Source organism: Phalacrocorax carbo, chromosome 1, assembly GCF_963921805.1.
Source record: "Phalacrocorax carbo chromosome 1, bPhaCar2.1, whole genome shotgun sequence".
NCBI lineage: Eukaryota > Metazoa > Chordata > Aves > Suliformes > Phalacrocoracidae > Phalacrocorax > Phalacrocorax carbo.
Window position 1 is genome coordinate 112891237 of NC_087513.1, and position 19228 is coordinate 112910464.

At 43.2% G+C, this 19228-nt stretch overlaps 1 protein-coding gene and 1 long non-coding RNA gene across 2 annotated transcripts in view; both read left to right on the plus strand.

Moving 5' to 3' along the window:
* Positions 1-4166, plus strand: part of GABPA (GA binding protein transcription factor subunit alpha) — a 29069-nt gene extending 24903 nt beyond the window's left edge. Inside the window, exon 10 of the mRNA XM_064470164.1 lies at positions 1245-4166. Coding sequence (XP_064326234.1) covers positions 1245-1473 — 229 coding nt within the window. The 3' untranslated portion in view covers positions 1474-4166. The remainder of the gene's footprint in view (positions 1-1244) is intronic.
* Positions 4167-13301: 9135 nt separating this feature from the next.
* LOC135316544 (uncharacterized) lies at positions 13302-18052 on the plus strand. The gene is made up of 3 exons (XR_010375808.1): positions 13302-13564; positions 14807-14984; positions 16089-18052. It is a non-coding gene; the product is annotated as an uncharacterized LOC135316544 (long non-coding RNA).
* The last annotated feature ends 1176 nt before the right edge of the window (positions 18053-19228 follow it).

Genomic DNA, 19228 nt, shown 5'->3' on the forward strand with positions numbered 1-19228 from the left:
AACTTTATTTACGCACAGACCAACAGCAAGCTATTCTGAGAGTTCTTCTACTCCGTAACAGACCTCTCTGTGGCTTCTTGCATGATATCAGTAGCAAACAGGCTTGCCAACATTTTTTTCTACATAGTCTATCTCTCATCCTGTCTTTGCTTTGGTCCTGTTGCTTAGATCCTCAAAAGTAAGAAATTAAAAGGCTTTTTTTTTTTCCAGAATTTGAGGTGTCTGAAGAAATGTAGTTGGAGTCTTAGTTTAGACAGTCATTAAATCTGGGCTCATTTGTACTACATTTGGGTGATGGTTTTGAGGAAATCAAATGGTTTTATTTTCTGTTTGTTTATTTGGTTGTTTGGTTTTGCTTTTTTTTAATTTATCACAAGCTTATTAAGCTCATCAAGCGCAAGTTATGTCCCAGCCACTTAGGTTTTACGAATGAGAAACATGCCACGCCTTCTATTAATGCTAGCAGTGAGACAAGATCAACAACAAAACTGTAAAATTCTAACTCCTGTTTTACTGGTATCACCTAAAGTTTTATGATGTCTCTGGAGTACAGTGGGTTGTAAAGACTTTATCTTTACTGCATTTCTGCCCAGTCTGATAATTCTTTTGTCACACAGTGTAAAAAGCATTCATAGTTAGAGAAGTCACTTTTAGTTGTAAATAAAGGCAAAGGATGTAGTTTTGCCAGCGTATGAACCATTAAAAAAAAGAAAACAAACCCAAACATACTTTTGAAGTTTTACTTCCATCTTTGAAAACAATAGGGAGGAAACAGCTGCTTTAGTATTATGGAAGCTATAATGCCAATTTTCAGACTATTTCCACCATAGTTTTTTTTCCTGTAGAAAAGCAGAGACAAGAGTAAAGAAAGCAAAGGACAATAATGAGGGGGGGAGACAACATCTTCCTATTAAGGCGAAGCACTATATAAAATTTATTCTGCCCCCACCCCAAGCTGTTTTTAAACTGCTCCAAGACCTTAATTTCTGAACTGGTAATTCTGACTTCCTGTAAAATAATTAGTATGTTTTCTTTCTCCTTCACATATCAAGGTGCAGGGACAATTTCCAATCCTCTTCCCTTTTCTCATAAGAAAACACCTAGACAGCATCTTGGCATATGAAATGATATTAGAATCTTGGTGAGAAAAGGATTTATATTTTGGCCTCCAAGAGACCTTAAGTATAGAAGTTACAGATGCGGAAAACTTATTTTTTTTCTTTTTTTTTTCCCCCTCTCTACAGGTATTACTATGATGGAGACATGATCTGCAAAGTGCAAGGCAAGAGGTTTGTGTACAAATTTGTCTGTGACTTGAAAACTCTCATTGGGTACAGCGCAGCAGAGTTGAATCGGTTGGTCACAGAATGTGAGCAGAAGAAACTAGCCAAGATGCAGCTGCATGGCATTGCACAGCCAGTTACAGCAGTGGCACTAGCTACCGCATCCCTGCAAACAGAGAAAGATAATTAAGCGCTGGGACCTGAAAGTGGGAGCCCGAGGCCTTTCCTATATAACCAGAGCAGTTGCTGCTCTTACCTTTATCAGAATTGGAAACTCCTTTTGTTTATTGACAGTACAATATAGAGCATGACTTTCTATAAAGAACTGGGACTCACATAAATTTGGATCTTTTAACAGCATATATTTTAATATAAGTTAAGGGATCACCACAACTTCTGCAGCTTTGAGTCAGGGCCTCTGTGGTATGCAATCTGAAATTGGTGAGTAAGGTTGAGCTGGTCGGCGCTCTGTGCCCACAGCTGCACAAAGGAATTTTTGCAGCACTTTTTACAAAATTGAAGCAGCTACAGCAAGCAGGCTGATCAGTTCTCTGAACTCAGTCCTCTCCAGTCTTTTGTTCTCTGCTGAACTACCAAATGGCATTGAGTGCTTTCAAAGTTAAACATGTTTGTTATTCTCATTTAATCAAGCAGAGCCGAAAGACATATTAAATGTTTCAAAGCATCAGGTTCTTAAAATAGCTTCTGTGTTTATAAGGAAAGGAAACTGCGACTAGACTGAACTGAAGATCAGTGCTGAAGAAGGTCCAGGTTTAGATCTGGCTTAGGTGAAAAGCCAATTATGAGTATTTCATTGTAATATGTAGATAATATACATATATGAGGGCGAGTACTCACCTGTTTTGAAAGACATCGTTCACGCTAGCCATTCAGCAAAAAGCAAAGACAAACTTCTTCCCCCACTAGCACCCCCCATCAGGTGATTCGGAAACTTGAAAAAAACCAGCCCTCACCCAAAGTGTAGTTTGTTTTGGTGGGGGTTTTCATGCTCTGTTCTGCAACGTCCTTAGACCTGCACGGTAGCCAACCTTAGTAACTGAAGACTTAAGTTACTCACAGTCAGTAGCCCCTGTTTAGAAACAAAATGCAAGTTGAAAATAGTTTTACAGAGAACTGAAGTTTGAGTTCCAAATTATTGTACAGTCTGACATATATTAAGGTACAAAGATGTATTTTTTTTATTTAAAATTAATTTCTTTCTGAGCTTCAAGTGATGTTTTTGAAGCTTCATAAGCCAAACGCATGCTCCAGAGCCGGGTGCAATTTGAAGTCTGGGTGATGAATAGAAATGGTTGGAATGTATCCTGAATTCTGAGCTACGGAGAGTAGTTCATGCAAACATATATGTGCAGTATAAAATAGGCTGCAAGCTTTGAGCTTCTGTACTGATGCCTATTAGACTATTTCTTTTCACGGCTGAAAGTGGCGTGATTTTGGGTTTGCTTTTGCCCCTTTGTGTTATTAGACTCTATAAATACTACGTCGCCATGCATATTTTCCAACTTCTTGTAGGTGAACCCCCCATTTAACAGCTAACATGCAAGCGTATAAGGGAAGACCTTTAATTCTGTGAGGGATCGAGCTACTCTTAAACCTTAAATCAAAAGCACTTGTACAGTGAGGTTCTAAACATACAATGTGTTTATACTGAGGAGCGAGAGCACTGGGCTGTTGCCCTTGATCTGAGAAGGAGTCGTCTTACTTGCAGGCAGAGGGCAAAGAACACAGAAGACTCATGTTTATTTTAAAGATGCATTGAGGACAAAGCTTTTTGTTATAGGTGGATGGTCGCCTGCAGATGGGTTTTGCTTACCCAGAAATCTTGCAGGTAGTTCTAGCCTACTTTTTTCATCATCACCACAGTTACGATTTTTTTTTAACCCAGATTCTTCCAGTAACTTAATACTGTTTTCATTCTTGACTCTTAAAGCACTCCATCTACTGAGCATGCTGGTTTTATTTTGTTTTTTTAAAAAAAAATCTTAAGCCCTGAGCAAAATACGTAAGTGCATCTGTCAAGAGAGGTCAACCATAAATCATTTATTACTGTTACAGTAGTCTGATTCCACCAGTTGGCAAGTGTTTTGCTTGCTGAGAACGAGATGAAGCTGATCGTTCGGTGGCAGCATCTGTGTATAGAACACCGCTCCGTTACTAAAGAGAAGTCCAATACAAGTTACTAGTTTTACTTATCAGAGCTCGTGAGAGGCCTTTCTAGTTAAAATACTTCTAAAAAGAAGAGAAGCTTAAACTATCAGCTTTCTAGATCAAACGGGAGTGCGGGGGGATAAGCTAAGAGCAAAACTGAAATGGAGTGCCAATACTTCATCCCCCTGAAAGTTCCTGTTACATGATAAGCCCTCTAGGGGAAACTCCCGGTATCCCACTTCCTTTGTAAATAACTCCGAGTTATTATTTCGCAGCTTTTCACTAGGTATGATAGTCCTTTGGGTTCTCTGTTGTGGGATCATCCACTTTTCCACCATGTTCTAATTAGTAAGAAGGGCTCTTTCAAACCTTGTAAAATGACCGTCATGCTCTCGCAAGTTGAGGGAGAAATCTGTGACTAACTTGACGTCTTCAATAAAATAAAAGATCTAGAATATATTGTCAAAGATTTTTCTGTTGCTGCCAGAAGGAAAACGTACAAGGAATATTCCCAATTTTTTGTAAAACGGAAGGCGTTTTGCATACTTTTTACTCTTTAAAGACACTTATACTCTGCTAATAATTATGTATTTCCTTTGTGTTTTGCATTTTTTTGGTAATTTTACATGAAACAATTATTTTCTATTTTTACTCTGATAAAATATTTGTGCATAAAATGTCAATATAGTAAAATAAAAATGTTATACAGCCTAATGCCTGTTGACGTCTTAATTTTTCAGGAAGCCCTTTGTAATGCCATTCAGGTGCAGCCAGTTTAAAGATGAATACATGCACTTTATTCTCACTCCTCTTAAGATCACAAGCTCGTTACAGGAAGAAGGCAGGCGATCGTATTTTCTGAAGATGCTTTTTTGTTGACTCAATACTTGGCCACGTGTTTCTACTTTTAAACTGGCACTCTGTGTCCTTCATTACCGTAACAGCTTTTCTTTAACGTCTTAGTAGTAAGTCTCAGAACAGCGCTGTGATAAAAATACTGAGGGAAACTTAAGAGTAGGACAAAACGGAGACCTGTAAAATAGTTTTATACCTTTAGGAGTGTTTAAATTGGACAGGTTCATCTTGATCTGTCATCTCTGGACTTTGTTTCATTCTTGCAAATAGCCCCGCTTACTGGAGTTAGCAGGCCTCATGAAGTATTGGTACCGTCCTTGTTAAAAAGATAAAATTCTGATTATACTGGTATAACCTGATTTTTAAATTGTGTCTCAAGAAATACTCACATCATACCTCTGAGCTCCTCTGTCTGGACTGCCAAATTCAAGACTGAAATATGTTGTCATCTTTAAACCTAGCAGGTCACTCGATGTCAAAACGTTTGTTGGCTCAGCAGCAAGAGTGTCTCATGTTCTGAAAGACTATTTTCAGTCCATTTCATTAATTTGCTGGCCTTCTTCTAAAGTACACTTAAATGTTCAGTGTCGTCTTAACTGAGGACCTTTTGTTTGTGTTTATAGTTATTAGTATCTTTATGCCAGTGAGTGTTTTGGGATTCCCAATCTCAGACTGAAATTTTCACTGGAACAATATAGGGAATTACAAACTAACAGCTCGCAGTTATTGGTCTTAAGTGAAGGAAGCTGACATGGGGCTCCATTGCTTGGTAGTGAAAGACGGATGATAGAGATAGGTTTATGGGAAATCTTTTTTTTTTTGTTAAGCGTCGTGATAGAGGAGTCGTTCTCACAGGTCTACAGGGAATATTTTTACTGACTAGACTGCTGGTTTGTTTTTCAAGATCATACATGTTCTTAAGGGTTGTGGTTTTGATACAGCTCCATCATGACTTCTACAGTATATTTGGTTTGATACTGTGTAATTTTTATTCTTCTGGAAAAGTAATTCTTAATATGGATGATGCTAAACAGAAGATACTTAAAGGAGAGGAGCGATTGACTGGTTTTGAGAGTTGTATCATGGGACCCAACACATTAGACGTGACTCAATTACATTTTGCATCATTATTTCAGGATTAGAGCCCACAGCGTCTAATCGGGCACCAAACTGAAATGTTATCGTCTTGTAATTTTAGAGTATTGACATCTTAGCCATTGATAGTTTGAAACTAAGGTTAAAAAATGCTGAGGAGGGAGAAACGCATATTGAGTGCCTGCCTGTAAATAAAGTTGTTCTCTACCCATGGAACTGGTCTTCTGGAAACTGAAATTAAATGGTGCTAATGGCAGTGGTATGGGGAGATGTGTCCGTAACCCATGGAACAGCTCTCGTTTACCTGCAGAATTGGAGGAATCGGTGGTTGTGTTTGTGGTTGGTGACACACAACGTGCAAGTAGGTGGTTCTTGTAGGTGGTGTCACCCCAGCTGGCTACGATGGGAAGGAAGGAACCCAAAGGTGATCCGTTAGTGGCCATAACTGTAAGCAGCGTACTTATGCACTTACTCAATAAAAACAAAGGCAGTTTAAAAGAGGAGATAACTCTGTATTGGGAGCACCTGAAACAGTTGTCTCATGTTACCAAAAACAGCTGAAACTACCTGCAGTGCATCAGGTTTCAATTGCCCGACAGTTCTTGAGTTACAAAGCAACTGCTGGACAGCAGAGTGGTGACATGTCAGCTTCTTCATAGTCATTTTCAGGTTGCTGGCTCTGAAATAAATGATTGTTCAGGAAAAGGAAAAATGCTTGTCTAGTTTAGCACGGCTTTGATGAGTGTGAAAACTTGTGGAAACAGTTGGTTTTGTCTGTTGAATTGCTTAAGGTATTTGCTACCGATGATCTAAATGAGATAGGAGTCTTTAGTATTAAAAGAAACTATTGTCCGTAATAGCTCTTCTATCTTAAGATGCATTTTTTTTCTTACCTTTGCAACCTGCCTTGTAGCCTAAATGGAAGAAATCGGCATTTAGGAGCCATGTTTCTTGTCCTATGTGGGCTGCGCGTGAGAGTTCGCTGATCAAAACAGAATGCCCCCATCTCAGTAGACAAAAAGCAAATTATAGCAATTATCAATTATGATTGAAATGAGCATGGATGGCACTAAACAAACTGTTTTTGAGAAATCAGATTTGTTGTTTATTTGAAATTCCTCCCACTTAGGGAAAGGTATTTTGGGGTGAAAAAATGTTAGTCAGCTGTTTCCCTCTTCATCCCAGTAAGCTTAGGTTTTTCAATATTCTCATTTTCAAGGACTCTGCAGGAACTGCTTCACAGGAACTGGGTTTGCAAAAAGCTTCAGCTGCAGAAGACAATGAGAAACCAATATGTTTTTTAAAAAAATCTTGTAAGAGGGAAAGCTGCAAACAGCGTGCATGGAAAAAATGAGTGTGGAAGAGTGAGGATGCAAGAGATGAAATTTAATGAGATTAACTAGGGGGAAAGACAGCTGCAGGGTGCCGTTCTTTAAACAGAACAAAAGACAGAAAATATATTAATTTTTTTCCCCCATAAAAGCAATGTTTTAGTCCAGAAACTCAAGGCAGCATTATTCCCAAAGCAGAGCATGCCTCCTAAGGCGTGCCAACATGTTAGGCTTCACGGAAACTGCCCCATGCAGCAATCCATGATGCCCGCCTCGGGACTTTGATTTCCCAACAGAGATCAGCGAAGGGAGTTTAGAGACGGTCGGTGAGGATGCGAAACCCGCTGTGTAACTTGAGTCTCTCCTGGCTCTTATCCACTAAAAACAGCTGAGGGAGGCAGAACTGATGGGGAAGCAGTTTGGCCAACAACCATAAATTAATAAGATGACCTGAACTGTACCCAACAAGGAACTAGAAGCTGTAACGGGAGCTTGAACTTGTCCTCAGGAATAATTCACCAGGCCTAAAATGAGCTCCATAGGAATGAAAAGGGGAAAAAAAAAAATTAGCAGAGGAATACTTCTAGGGTAGGGTTTTTTTTTTTACAGAGAAGAGGTCTGTCTGTCTTTCCTGCTCTTCCAACTTTTCAAGCTATGGGCCGGCTACGTCTAAGGGGTTACAAACAAATGTTCAGGAGTTCTGTGGAACTGAAGAGCTGAGTAAGTGTGACTCTGTCCAAATCGGTGTGCCTGGGTAGGAAAATAAAGCATAATTCAGCCTTTTTGCAACCAACAGTATGCTTTTGTAGACTGGCCACTTGCTGAACTTTTGCTCAACTGAAGGAGCAGGAAAAAATCGGGACAGAGTTGCGATTCATGGGCATGGGTGTGTTGCAATGGAAAGGACTCAATTATTGTAGAAATCAGAATTCAACAGTTTTTCATTAGTTTCATTGTTGCTTCTGAAATAATTTGTCAAAGGGAGGATAGTTCCTTGAGGATGGCCAGTAACCAGCTAGAGCGCAGTACCGCACTGATAGCTGATTTATGACACTAAGCTGAAAATAGCAATATTAATTTCTGAAACCAGTTGTAAAAAGCTTATAAAACCAGACAGGTGGCAATAAGAGATGAGTTTTTCCCTGGACCAGAAGGTGAGCTAGACCAGGCTGGCAGGTGCAAAGAGGACAGACGGGCTTTGCCTGGATACTCTGCTGGCATAATCACGGGGGCTTTGCACAGGACTGGAGTAAAACTGGCTTGTGTTGAGGGGCTGAACATGTCCTGACAGAAAAGTGCTGTGCAAGTTTATAAATATTTATATTTATATACTTAGCAATAGCTATAATATACATATATGGGGGGGTGTCCCTCTAGCTTTGCTTGGTCAGAGAGTATTGCACCCTTTGGACTTCACTGTGCAATTGTCAAAGCTGAAAGTGATGAGCACTTATTTTTAAGATAGACCTTGTTGAAGAGAAAAAATTGAGGGAAGAAAAAAAGAAACTCCTTCCTTAGAGGTGCAAAGCTTCTCAGAAATGTCATCTGTGAGGCTGGGCGTGTTATTTATTAGACTGAATATGAATGCAGGTAGAGCATTGATGTTGGCTGAAGGTGCAGGCAAGCCAGAGGGGAGGGAAACAGAGCCATCCCTGAAAAAAACAAAAATGCAGGGAAGCAAAGAAACTCCTGACTCAGCCGAAGCAGCTCCGAGAAAAATGCAGTGAGAGCTGTAGCTGCTGCTTGCTGGCTGGGAGCAGCCTGGAACTGTACGCCAAGGGTCTGTCTCCTCTTGGCTCCATCTCTCAGAGAGCCTCTGTAACTAAACCAGATGGTGTTAAGTTAGTTCTTTATTATATCCTTGCTAGCTGCTGACCGAAGCAACCAGCATTGATTATCCCCTTGGGCCAGAAAGCATAAACAGATGCAGGTTTTCCTCTTTCATTTTCAAAACGCAGAAACATTTCTCATTATCTGAGTTTCAGTGAAGGGTTTTGAAAAACCTGCTCTGATTGAACTTCAGGTGCCCTATGCAGAATTATTTTCAGTATCAGCTAACAGATATGTCCGGTGAGCAGTGATCCTGGTGAGTAGACAGCTTCCAACAGCCTGTTATATTACAGCATGTTGTAGCTTAACCCCAGCCAACAACTAAGCCCCACACAGCCGCTCACTCCCTCCCGCTGTGGTGGGATGGGGGAGAGAATCGGAAGAATAGAAGTGAGAAAAATCATGGGCTGAGATAAAGACAGTTTAATAGGTAAAGCAGAAGCCACACATGCAAGCAAAGCAAACCAAGGAATTCATTCATTACTTTCCATTGGCAAGGAGGTGTTCAGCCATCATCAGGAAAGCAGGGCTCCATCACATGTAACAATTACTTGGGAGGACAAATACCATCACTCTGAACGCCGCCTGCTTCCTTCTTCTTCCCCCAGCTTTATATACTGAGCATGACGTCATATTGTATGGGATATCCCATTGGTCAGTTGGGGTCAGCTGTCCCGGCTGTGCCCCCTCCCAGCTTCTTGTGCACCCCCAGCCCGCTCGCTGGTGGGGTGGGGTGAGGAGCAGAAAAGGCCTGGACTCTGTGTAAGCCCTGCACAACAACAACGAAAACATTCCTGTATTATCAACACTGTTTCCAGCACAAATCCAAACCATAGCCCCATACTAGCTACTGTGAAGAACATTAAACTCTACCCCAGCCAAAACCAACACATTCTTCACCCCTTATTCGGTACCATTTACACCATGCTTAAGTCCCACAATATCCAATACAGTCTCATTAACCATCCCCCTCCTTCACATCCTTTGATATAATACACAGATGTCATTTATCATTCCCTTAGTCTATGGACCACCCCATGTCTGTAAATCGTCCACAAAATGACCACCAAATTCATTCAGTCCATCACTTTGGGCTCCATCTGTTATGGTGGTCACGCAGGACAGGAGAGGTGGTGTGTTGTGTGGGGTTATCGGGCACCAAAGCCAGCTCAGGTCAGGTCACCCGCTGCACTTGCACTGCTTCTTGTAAGGCTTGTCCTCCATTGGTTCGGGTGGTTCCTGCTGTAGTCATTCCTATAACACGCAACTCAAATCATGGGTTACAACAATTTAAAGGTAGAACCATTACAGTCTCGACCCCTTTGGACCAGACCATTGGGTTTAACATTGCAATGAACGCCTCCCCTTGCCCCTGCTCCAGCTTGGACTTACCCACAAACTGCAGTCCTTTAGGAGAGTACCTGTTCCAAGTGGAGTCTTACCTCTGAGCCACAGTCTCTCCAGGGGTACACCTCCTGTGGCATAGACTTATCAACCAGCGTTATTCAATGAAGCATTTTAAATGACCCATTTAAAGACTTCAATCCTGAAGCCTCTACATACAGGGAATCCCGTGTTTCATTTTTTTAAACTGTATTTGGCCTTGTGATTGTAGAGAACCTCTTGCTCGAGAGAAGCGTGCTGTAATGCTCTACACTTTTCCTGAGGTTTTCCATTCCTTGAGCTACTGATCACAATTTTCTTTCAACCAGCAGCGAAATTAAAGTTTGGCCAGATGCTGTTTGCTGCAGAGAAACTCACAAACTTCATACTGCCTCAATCTGACGTTCATAAATAATTTGGGAATTACTGGAGCTATTTACTTCAGTAAACATTTTACTCCTTCCCTTTCCTGATATCACCATGGAAACTCTTCAATGTAATGGAAGAACTAACGGCAAAACCCACTCCTTTTTCCTGACACTGGTCCCAAGGAGCGTGCTAGCTCAGCACCTGCCCTTTTACCAAAGGGCATTGGTGCCAAAACAAGTCCAGGAGCGATGTTCTCCTGGGAAGCTCGGCTTTTCCCCCTCTCCCAAAAGACATGCTGTGTGCGGTCTGGTTCTCATGGGCTATTTCCATCATCTCTTAAATTAGCTTGTGTCTAGAAAGTTGTTTTTCCTGTGACCTTCAGGGCAACCAGTTTTCTATCTGAAAAAGGGGCGATTTCCCTTTGCAAGGCTTATCTCAGACAGTGAAAAATGCCTGGAACTACAAAAATCTGGTCACTAAACAAAATCCTAATCAGAAGCCCTGCTGTCTACGTTGTGGTGGTTCAGCAAATCAATAACAGATTTGAGAGTAGCAAACAGCATAGGTATTACTGAGTAAGAGCTCATACAGCCTCTTTTCCCAAAAGATGAGTTCAGCTGCACCTATAGAGATTTTTGGCTGAGAAAAAAAAAATCCATAAACATTAGTCTCCTGCCCCAAGAAAAAAAAAGCTTTTTTCAACACTGATCTGAGTCTCTGAGGATTTCTTTACCTATCTTCCTCTTTGAGAAGGATTTCTCCAACCTCACCTATCACATATTCAGAAATAAAGTATGTATGCCTTCTTGCCAAAGAAAAAGTCTTGCTATATTTCCTGCTCATCAGTGCATGCCAGAATTGTCCATGGTACTTTACTTTACAGCAGTTGTTGATATCTTTCAGAAAGAAATATAGTCCTGATTTATGCCTGGATCATATGAAACACATTAGATTCTTCCGTAATAATATGTGTTGCCAGCCAGACACAGAAATTCCTATAAACATGTGTTGAATCACTTAGTATTGTGTTGCAACTGACTTGCCTTTTAATGAGAAGCCTGTAGTCTTACTATAACATTAAAATACAATTACTACCACCAGAAGGACAAAAAATAAAATAAAAATTATATCAAGCAGCCAGCCCTTCAGTATGATGATTGCCACCTCCAGCACCCGTGAGAGCTGATGCTTCTTTCACAGAATCACAGAATGGCAGGGGTTGGAAGGGACCTCTGGAGATCATCTTGTCCAACCCCCCTGCTTGAGCAGGGACACCCAGAGCAGGGGGCACAGGGCTGCACCCAGGTGGGCTTTGAATGTCTCCAGGGAAGGGACTCCCCACCCTCCCTGGGCAGCCTGTGCCCCTGCTCTGTCACCCTCACAGGAAAGAAGTTTTCTTTCATATTGAGGTGGAACTTCCTGTGTTCCGGTTTTGCCCATTGCCCCTTGGCCTGTTGTTGGCCACCACTGAAAAGAGCCTGGTCCCACTCTCTTGATACCCACCCTTCAGATATTTATAAGTATTGGTAAGATCCCCCAAGATTTCCTTTATAACTGAAAGAGAAATCCTCCCTGCACTCAACTCTGTCCTTCAACAAGGCTGGCTGCACTCTCGTGCTCCAGTTTTCTCTTGCTCGTGTCATGTCTAAAGAATTCACAGTTAAAATGAATAATTAAAGTGCAACTTCATTTGGTATTAATCTGGGTAATGCTCTTGAAAAGGGTGGTCACTGGCTGCTTTCAGATTATGGAAAGTTAGAATTTGCCCGGGATTTCTGGATTTCAGAAGAGCAGAGGTGGTCTTCTGTGCAGTGTGGGGGGAACTTGCTTTTGGGTGGAAAGAAACTTTAAAGTTCTGCTCCAGTACCAGCTTTTCCCAGCTGATGTCACTCTGGCAATGAATTCAACCACACCAGAGAGAAAAGCAGCGCTCTTTATAAAATCTAATTACGCTCCTGAACAGAGAGGCCGCTCATCCTGGGGGTGTAGGAAGGAGATGTATTTTAACACATATGGCAGAGGTGAAGGCTCGGCGTGGGCACCAGTGGTCAGCTGAGCCCCACAGCATGGCTTTTCTGCTCCGGATGGCCAGCAGAAATGCCATGGGGCGCTTCCAAGGTGACGGGACCAGTGACAGTGGCCACCTGCTGCCCTCGGGGCTCTGCCCTCGCTGGCCCCCTGGCTCACGGTGCCCTGCGGCAGAGGCCTCTGCTGCAGCCTGGCCTCCACCGCTGCAGGGCTGGGACCAGGTGGAGGACATCGCCCAGCACCCTGGTTCTTCCTGCAAGAAATAGGAGGGGGTGGCCTGTGATTGCTACGGGTATTTGGCAGCTCGGTAGGGGAAGTTTCTTGCTGTCCAGATCTCAGTAAAGTCATCAGGCACTCCTATCTCAAGTACACTAGTGCCAGTCAAGAAACGCATGAATAATACTGTCAAGGGTGTGGGGAAATGTAAATCCAGAAAAGAGGTAACACAGGAGATGCTCCAAGGCTTTGCATGTAACTTGGTCCTATTTCACATCAGAACAAAGCCCAGAAAAATCTAAGATGATAACGTGCGAATGCACAAAGGGGCACAAAAAAAACCACCCTGGAAAGCAAGTGAAAAAGATTTATAAAGTCAAAAGCAAGCAAGCAATTAAAAATGTGTAGGCTTAGCACGTGAGGTAAGCACAGTGTAACAGAAGATTACCAAGTAATGGCAAGTAGCAGGATGTTAAAAAGGGAGAAAAAAATCCTTCACCTTCCATAACTGTTGTCAAAACTCCCTCTTATGTTACTAAAATAAGACCACGTCAAATGGCAAAGTTCTCTGTTGGAGACAGCCTCTTTGTTTGTTTTCCTGTGAGAAAGGTTTGTGTTGGTTAATTACTTAACTGGGTGTCTACCAAGCGCTGAGGAGGTGGGGACCACAGTGACCAACCACTCTCAGGGCCCCCGGGCTGAATTTGCAGGGAGTCTGGCACAACTGCGCTGAAAAGTATGAACCACTCACTTGTTTTTACTGGATTTTCTTTTAATACGGCTTCACAGCATTTTGTCACAAAGTCCAGCAGAGAGCTTCCCATTTGCTGCTGCTGCACCTTAGCGCTTCTGAAGCTGCCTGGTTGGGTTGCACCTCTCTGGGTGGATGCACGTCCCTTCTCCTCCTCCTCCTCCTCCTCCTCCCCACCACCTGCAGCTGCTGGCTTTGGGCAGAGAGCTTTTGCCTTCCTCACTGCAGGCAAGACACGTCTTCTGGAGCAGCAGGTAGCGGATGCAATGAATCAGCTGAAAATGGTTATTTTCAACCCAGGCTTTTTCCAAGTAGATGGAAATTACTCCCATCCTTTCTAAACAAGCACTTTGTCTTGCTATGACACACCCTGGAGGTGGTTTGTCATGGTTTTTGGGCTTTGAGCTGAATAGAGTGAGGATGGTTAGCTGAAGTAAGATTAAAATCCCAACACTTCTCTCTCTTCTCTGGGGGGAAAGTGTCAGGCAGTAGCATTCATGCCAGCAAAACCACTGCAGACAGGAGTGCTGTCCCTCTCTTCACATGTGATCTTGTGGTGCATCAACACTCTCCTCTCGATGATATTGATTTGTTCTCTGACATTTTCAGTGGTGTGCTTGAAGCACTTCAACTGAAGTAATGCAGAGGGAAAAAAAAAAAGCTGTGAGGCTATAGGGTCTGCGTGCCCTCTGTGTTACAGAACTCTGCTCCAATGTATTTGCTGGAGAGGCACTCAGATTTCCGTGTGACAGTGGGTGTTGCTGCAACTTTCTCTCTGCTAACCTTGGGTTGTTTTCTCAGTCTCTTGCTGGTAAAATCCTGGGTGTATGTGCCTGACAAGATGGATGGCGGGTATATGTTCTCTTAAGTGCATATACAAATTATAGGGAACTTAATAGAAGATTGCTGTATCAATAATTTGAATTAAAAGATTAGAATGTCATCTTTGAAATTCCTACTCACTTGTGCTTAATTCCAGCTTCCTAATGAGCTGTTTCTAAAGATTTATGATTTTTTTAACTCTGGCTTCAAAAGCAGGGCCTTTTTTATTAAAAAATTATTTCCATTACACTGTCGCACAACTTGGTGGTTTAGCACGGAGGAATGGGAAGCAGGGGCATTACTCTGGGGCTGCAGCTCGCACAGCAGAGGAGACGCCCTGGCCTGGCTGGCCAGCAGCTCCTCTGGCTTCACCTCTTTTCCTGAGCAAAGCGAAGCCCTTGCAAAGTGCATGGGTGCAGCCCTTCAACCCCCAACAGCCTTTTGGGAGGGGGGCTGAGGAGGAACCACCGCCGACTCCCTGCTCTGCCCTTTTGCAAGCAGCCAGCCTGCCCGCAGCCAGGGAGGCGACCAGAGGCACGGGTGCCTCCAGCTTTCACAGGGAGCATCCCCATGCCTTGTTTCTCCCCATCACAGATGGCAGAGGGGAGTGCTGGTTCAAATGGGTAGTCGTTTGGGCAGCTGTCATTGTCACCACCTGGATTTTATGCTTGCAGAGTTAAACAAGTGATGTGTCCTGGCTACAGCCTTTGGGCTGCGTGCTCATGAGGCGGCCGGATCCAACCTGGACTCCCAGCTGGAAAGAGGTACAGGAGGCCAGCCAGGACTAGCAACAGTGCATGGCAGAGGCTTTGTGAAATATGATTTGTTAAAAATGCTATGCTTCACGGGAAGGTAAGCCACAGCAATAAACTAACCCAGGTTAAAAATGACAACTTTTGATGTCTGGGCAGATATAGTAAAAAATATAAGTTTACACGTATGAAAATATACATAGAAATATGTGACAATATATGATTAAGTATACCTAATATTTGCATAGAATAGATCGGTTATTTAAAATAACCTTAACAGTATGTTTTGCTAGGGTTACTTTTCAGCTGGATCAGTCCTGTGACCCTGCTAATGATGTATCCATGTGAGCCGTAGAGAAGATCGCGTGGGTACAGAAACGTATACCTACAGGTGGAGGGTACCATACCAGGCCCTGGTCAGCTTGGGTTTGCCACTGGCAGCAATGTCTTTGGGACCGACTGCTGAGAGCTGGCACAGGGCTGATGCTGTGAGGTACTCTCACCTCTTAGCCCTGATCCCTAAAGCTTTTCTTTATCAGTTCACTGGAACTGCGATTTGTAAAGAGGAATGAAGGATCAGCCAAGACCCTTATGTGGCGTTAGCATGTGCAAGATACAACTGCCCACATCTCTTGAATGCCAGCAGCTGCTAAAATTACACTTGGGCTCCAATAACTGGCCTGGTGATATTGCTAGACAATTGGAGGGGTTCCTTCTCACCTCTAGTTTCATGAGAAGTGGTAGGCGGCTCATCTTGGTGTGTTGGCACCAAGGCCTGCTTATGCTGTCTTAGAGGGCGCCATGCTGTCACGCGTACAGTGATTGGAAGGAAGAAACACCCTCCCCTCTGATGCTTTCTCCTTTTTTTTTTTTTTTTCATTTTAAACCCAGGCTAATTTTTGTTGTTATGAAATGTCACTGTGATGATGCCAGAGCCTATAATTCAGTAGCCAGCAGCAGCCACTTCTTGCATTCAGAGTTGGAGCAGGAGGCTGGTTTGGTGGATGCCTAGAGAGAAGTTAAAATGGGATAGCTATTTGCAGAGATTGATTCACTGAAGTGCCTCAGTAAGCAGTAATTTAGAGACACAGGAGTCTTACATTTTGTAACCATTATGGTTTAACGAGGTAGAAGGTCCCCCCTTTCCTTCTACCACCATATTATTCTTCTGTTCTGTTAAAACTATGATATTTTCCATTTTCAGAGGCTTCCTACCAGTGCCTGCAATCATGCTGAACCCCAAGACAGCACATCATGGATTTTCAGGAATCATCTCTCGAGACAAGCAAGGCCAACAAACCCAAACAGATGACTGTGTGCATTACTTACACCGCTGCTTTCTGTTCGGCTGGTGTCAGCAGACTTCTCCAGGCTCCAATGTCAACCAACACCAACAGACCGAAGCCACGTGTGAAGGTAGCGTGGTGCTGATATGCAAATTCTCACAGCATCTGTAGGTTTGAGCTGCTTGTGTCAAGGTGAAGCTTATTCCCCTTCGCCTCCAACTGGGTAGAGGCAGCCACTACAGCAGCAAAAAGTAGTGTGAAACACTGGCATCATAGTCACAGGGAGCTAACTGATCCTGGTGATGCCTTTTGTGTTCAGGTAGTTTTTCACATGTGGTGACATGCAGGTATAAATCACTACCCTACTCAACCCTAAAATACGAGGCCATATTCAGTCAAGGTTATCCTGTTGTCCTACAAGACTATTATTTCTGACAAGTTTGATGCATAGATGAAAGTCAGCAAGGCCCCCAAAGCCTTTCTGAGCCTTGCAAGACCGTTGCCTGCATATGCTAAAAAGGGAAACCCAAATATTTTGTCTTAGTAACCTGCTGCCATATGCATGAGCAGGGGCTGCTCAGCAAAATCTTTCCTCCTGATACCTCTTAAAGGACAGTGGGATAGCCTGATCCCTTCGTCTTTTGCTTGGAGAATATAAAAAAGCTAAAGGCATAATGAAATATTCTCCTACATGCACGAGCTGTCCATGAAATAATACTTATTATGCTGAGATACCTGCTTTGAAATTTGTTTATATTATTGAAAAGAAAGATACAAATGGTTTAGATATAAATGTTTGTAACCAAGATTAATTGAGCATCGACTGAATAATGCTGAAAAGACTGTGTAAATCACGCGAAAGCTGGACGATAAATACAGGTTGCCAGAGAGATTACTCCTAAAAGCATTTCCTCCGACTGAAATAAGAGAGCCCTGCAATGCTCTCAGGCAGCAGCCTGGAAGTGTGTGGCTGGGGAATATTTCTGCAGGCTGCAAACAGAATAGGTTTTCCGTTGGTGCCGAGACAAATGGATGAAGCAACCCTCAGCCCAAGGAGGGGCCCTGCATCTGGGTGACGCAGATGCCCTTGGGCTGCTTTTGTGACTGGAAGCGCAGTGAAAGCTAGGGCCTGCCACAAGAAATTGTTCACACGTACCTCCCAGCTGCACTGGAAGGCACGTGGGCATATGGAGGATATCAGGAGTGCTTTTTCATATCTAGCTTTCATTACAAGCATCCAGGAAAAAAAATCAGTGGTTTTGTAAATAAAGGGATGCCATCAGGAATCTCTCGACCAAAGCAATTCACAGATTATTTGTTTTATGCTGGCTATTTCTTTTCTCTCTTTTCCTCTCTCTGATGTGAGATTTGGCAGCTACACAGGTGACGCTGATAGCGCGCAAAGGAGCCTTGCCTTGAACTTTGAATTATCATTTAAACCCCTGCTGGCACCGTGCATGACATTTGACCAAAGGTATTAGCAAGTCGTTAGTGAAAATAGCAGTCTTCAGTGGGTGTTTGTTTGATTAATAAAACTGCCATACAGTTTGTTACAATTGCTGATTTCTGGTCAGAAGAGGCCCGCTCAAGGTCGGAAAATCAATGCTGCGCTGTGACAAGTCAAGGCTCGCCATGTGCTGTTAGACCTTACAAAAGGGACTTAATGCCTGATGCTAATACATCCACTTGTCTCCCCGTGTTCGTGACCTCCAAAGACCCCTGCAGTTATTAAGATACAGTGCAATTTTTTCTTAAGTGTGTATTTTAAATTTGAGTAGGTATTAAGGGCTCCCTGCGAAACGGATGGATTCCACATGCATGCTTGTCTGTGGAAACATCTGAAGTGCAAAAGGGTCCGTTAAATAAACCTCATTATACATCTGTCTGGTTGAATTTATTCAGTCCTTTAGAGAGCAAGAGACATCCTATACCCCATTTTTCTGAGTTAGAGGATAAAAGGACGTGACGACAAAGGAAAGAAGAAACTTTTCCAAGTCAGCATCAATGTGGGCAGAGCTCTCTGTCAGATTTAGGTTTTCTCTAACAGAAATTTTATTCTCTGAAGAAAATACATGGGTTTGGGCTTGTCTTTGTTTCCCGCTGACATCCCTGTGGACCAGAATTGGGTTTTGTTTTCCAAAAATGGAAACATTTTGCCTGAAAAACCTTCATCCAAACTTCTCGGTGGAGGAAAAGGCATCTCACACCCAAGTGAGTCATTGCCAGAGAGGGGAAGCTATCTTGGGCCCATCTCGCCTGTCCCTGAACCCGCTCTGCAGCAGCCAGGGTGGAAAGGACATTGCTGATGCAAAATGCAGAGGTAGCTCAAAAGTGAATGTCGTTGTCCAGAGGATGAAAGGAAAAGCCTGGTTCTTGCAGCAGCACTGTTCAGCGGCACCTGGGCTGCAGCTGCTCAGCGGCTCACGGCTTTGCCCATGCCAAAAGCTGTGCCTGTGGGGCTTGCCTTTGGGATTTTCTGGGTGTATTTGGTCTAAACAGAAAGAGCAGGTAGTACCGAGAGGAGGGAAACCTGATAGTGTGACAAGAGCCCAGCAGGACGCAGGGGAGGATTTGCCCCATGTCTGAGTGGGTTGGGATGTGTCTGAAACATATGTGCAACGTAGCCAGAAGGGAGTCCTGGGGTGCAGGGTCTGGGGCGTGGGCCCTCCTTCTCCAGTGCAGCTCAGGAAAGTTCACTTTCTCCCATGGTGTTGCGCTTGGCTGCAAGAATATTTGTTTTTCCAGAGGATGACAACACCCGATACTGCATCAGCAGCTTATTAGAAGTGAGGGATGGATTACCGGGGAGGCATTTTCTGAAGCAATTTGAAGGGTTTTATTTTCTTTCCAGTCTGCATAAACCCATCCCTTTGGCTGCAAAGCTACAACAAGCAGGCCTGAATTTTATGTCACCACATTCTGCCATAGCAAAAATATTTTTTTTCCTTCTTGTTTTAATGTCATGTGATCATGGAAAGATGATCAGAAGCAGTACTCACACAGGCCCAGAAACCAGCTTCCCTGTCTCCCTCAGGCCCTCGCTTGGTCTGCTGAGTCT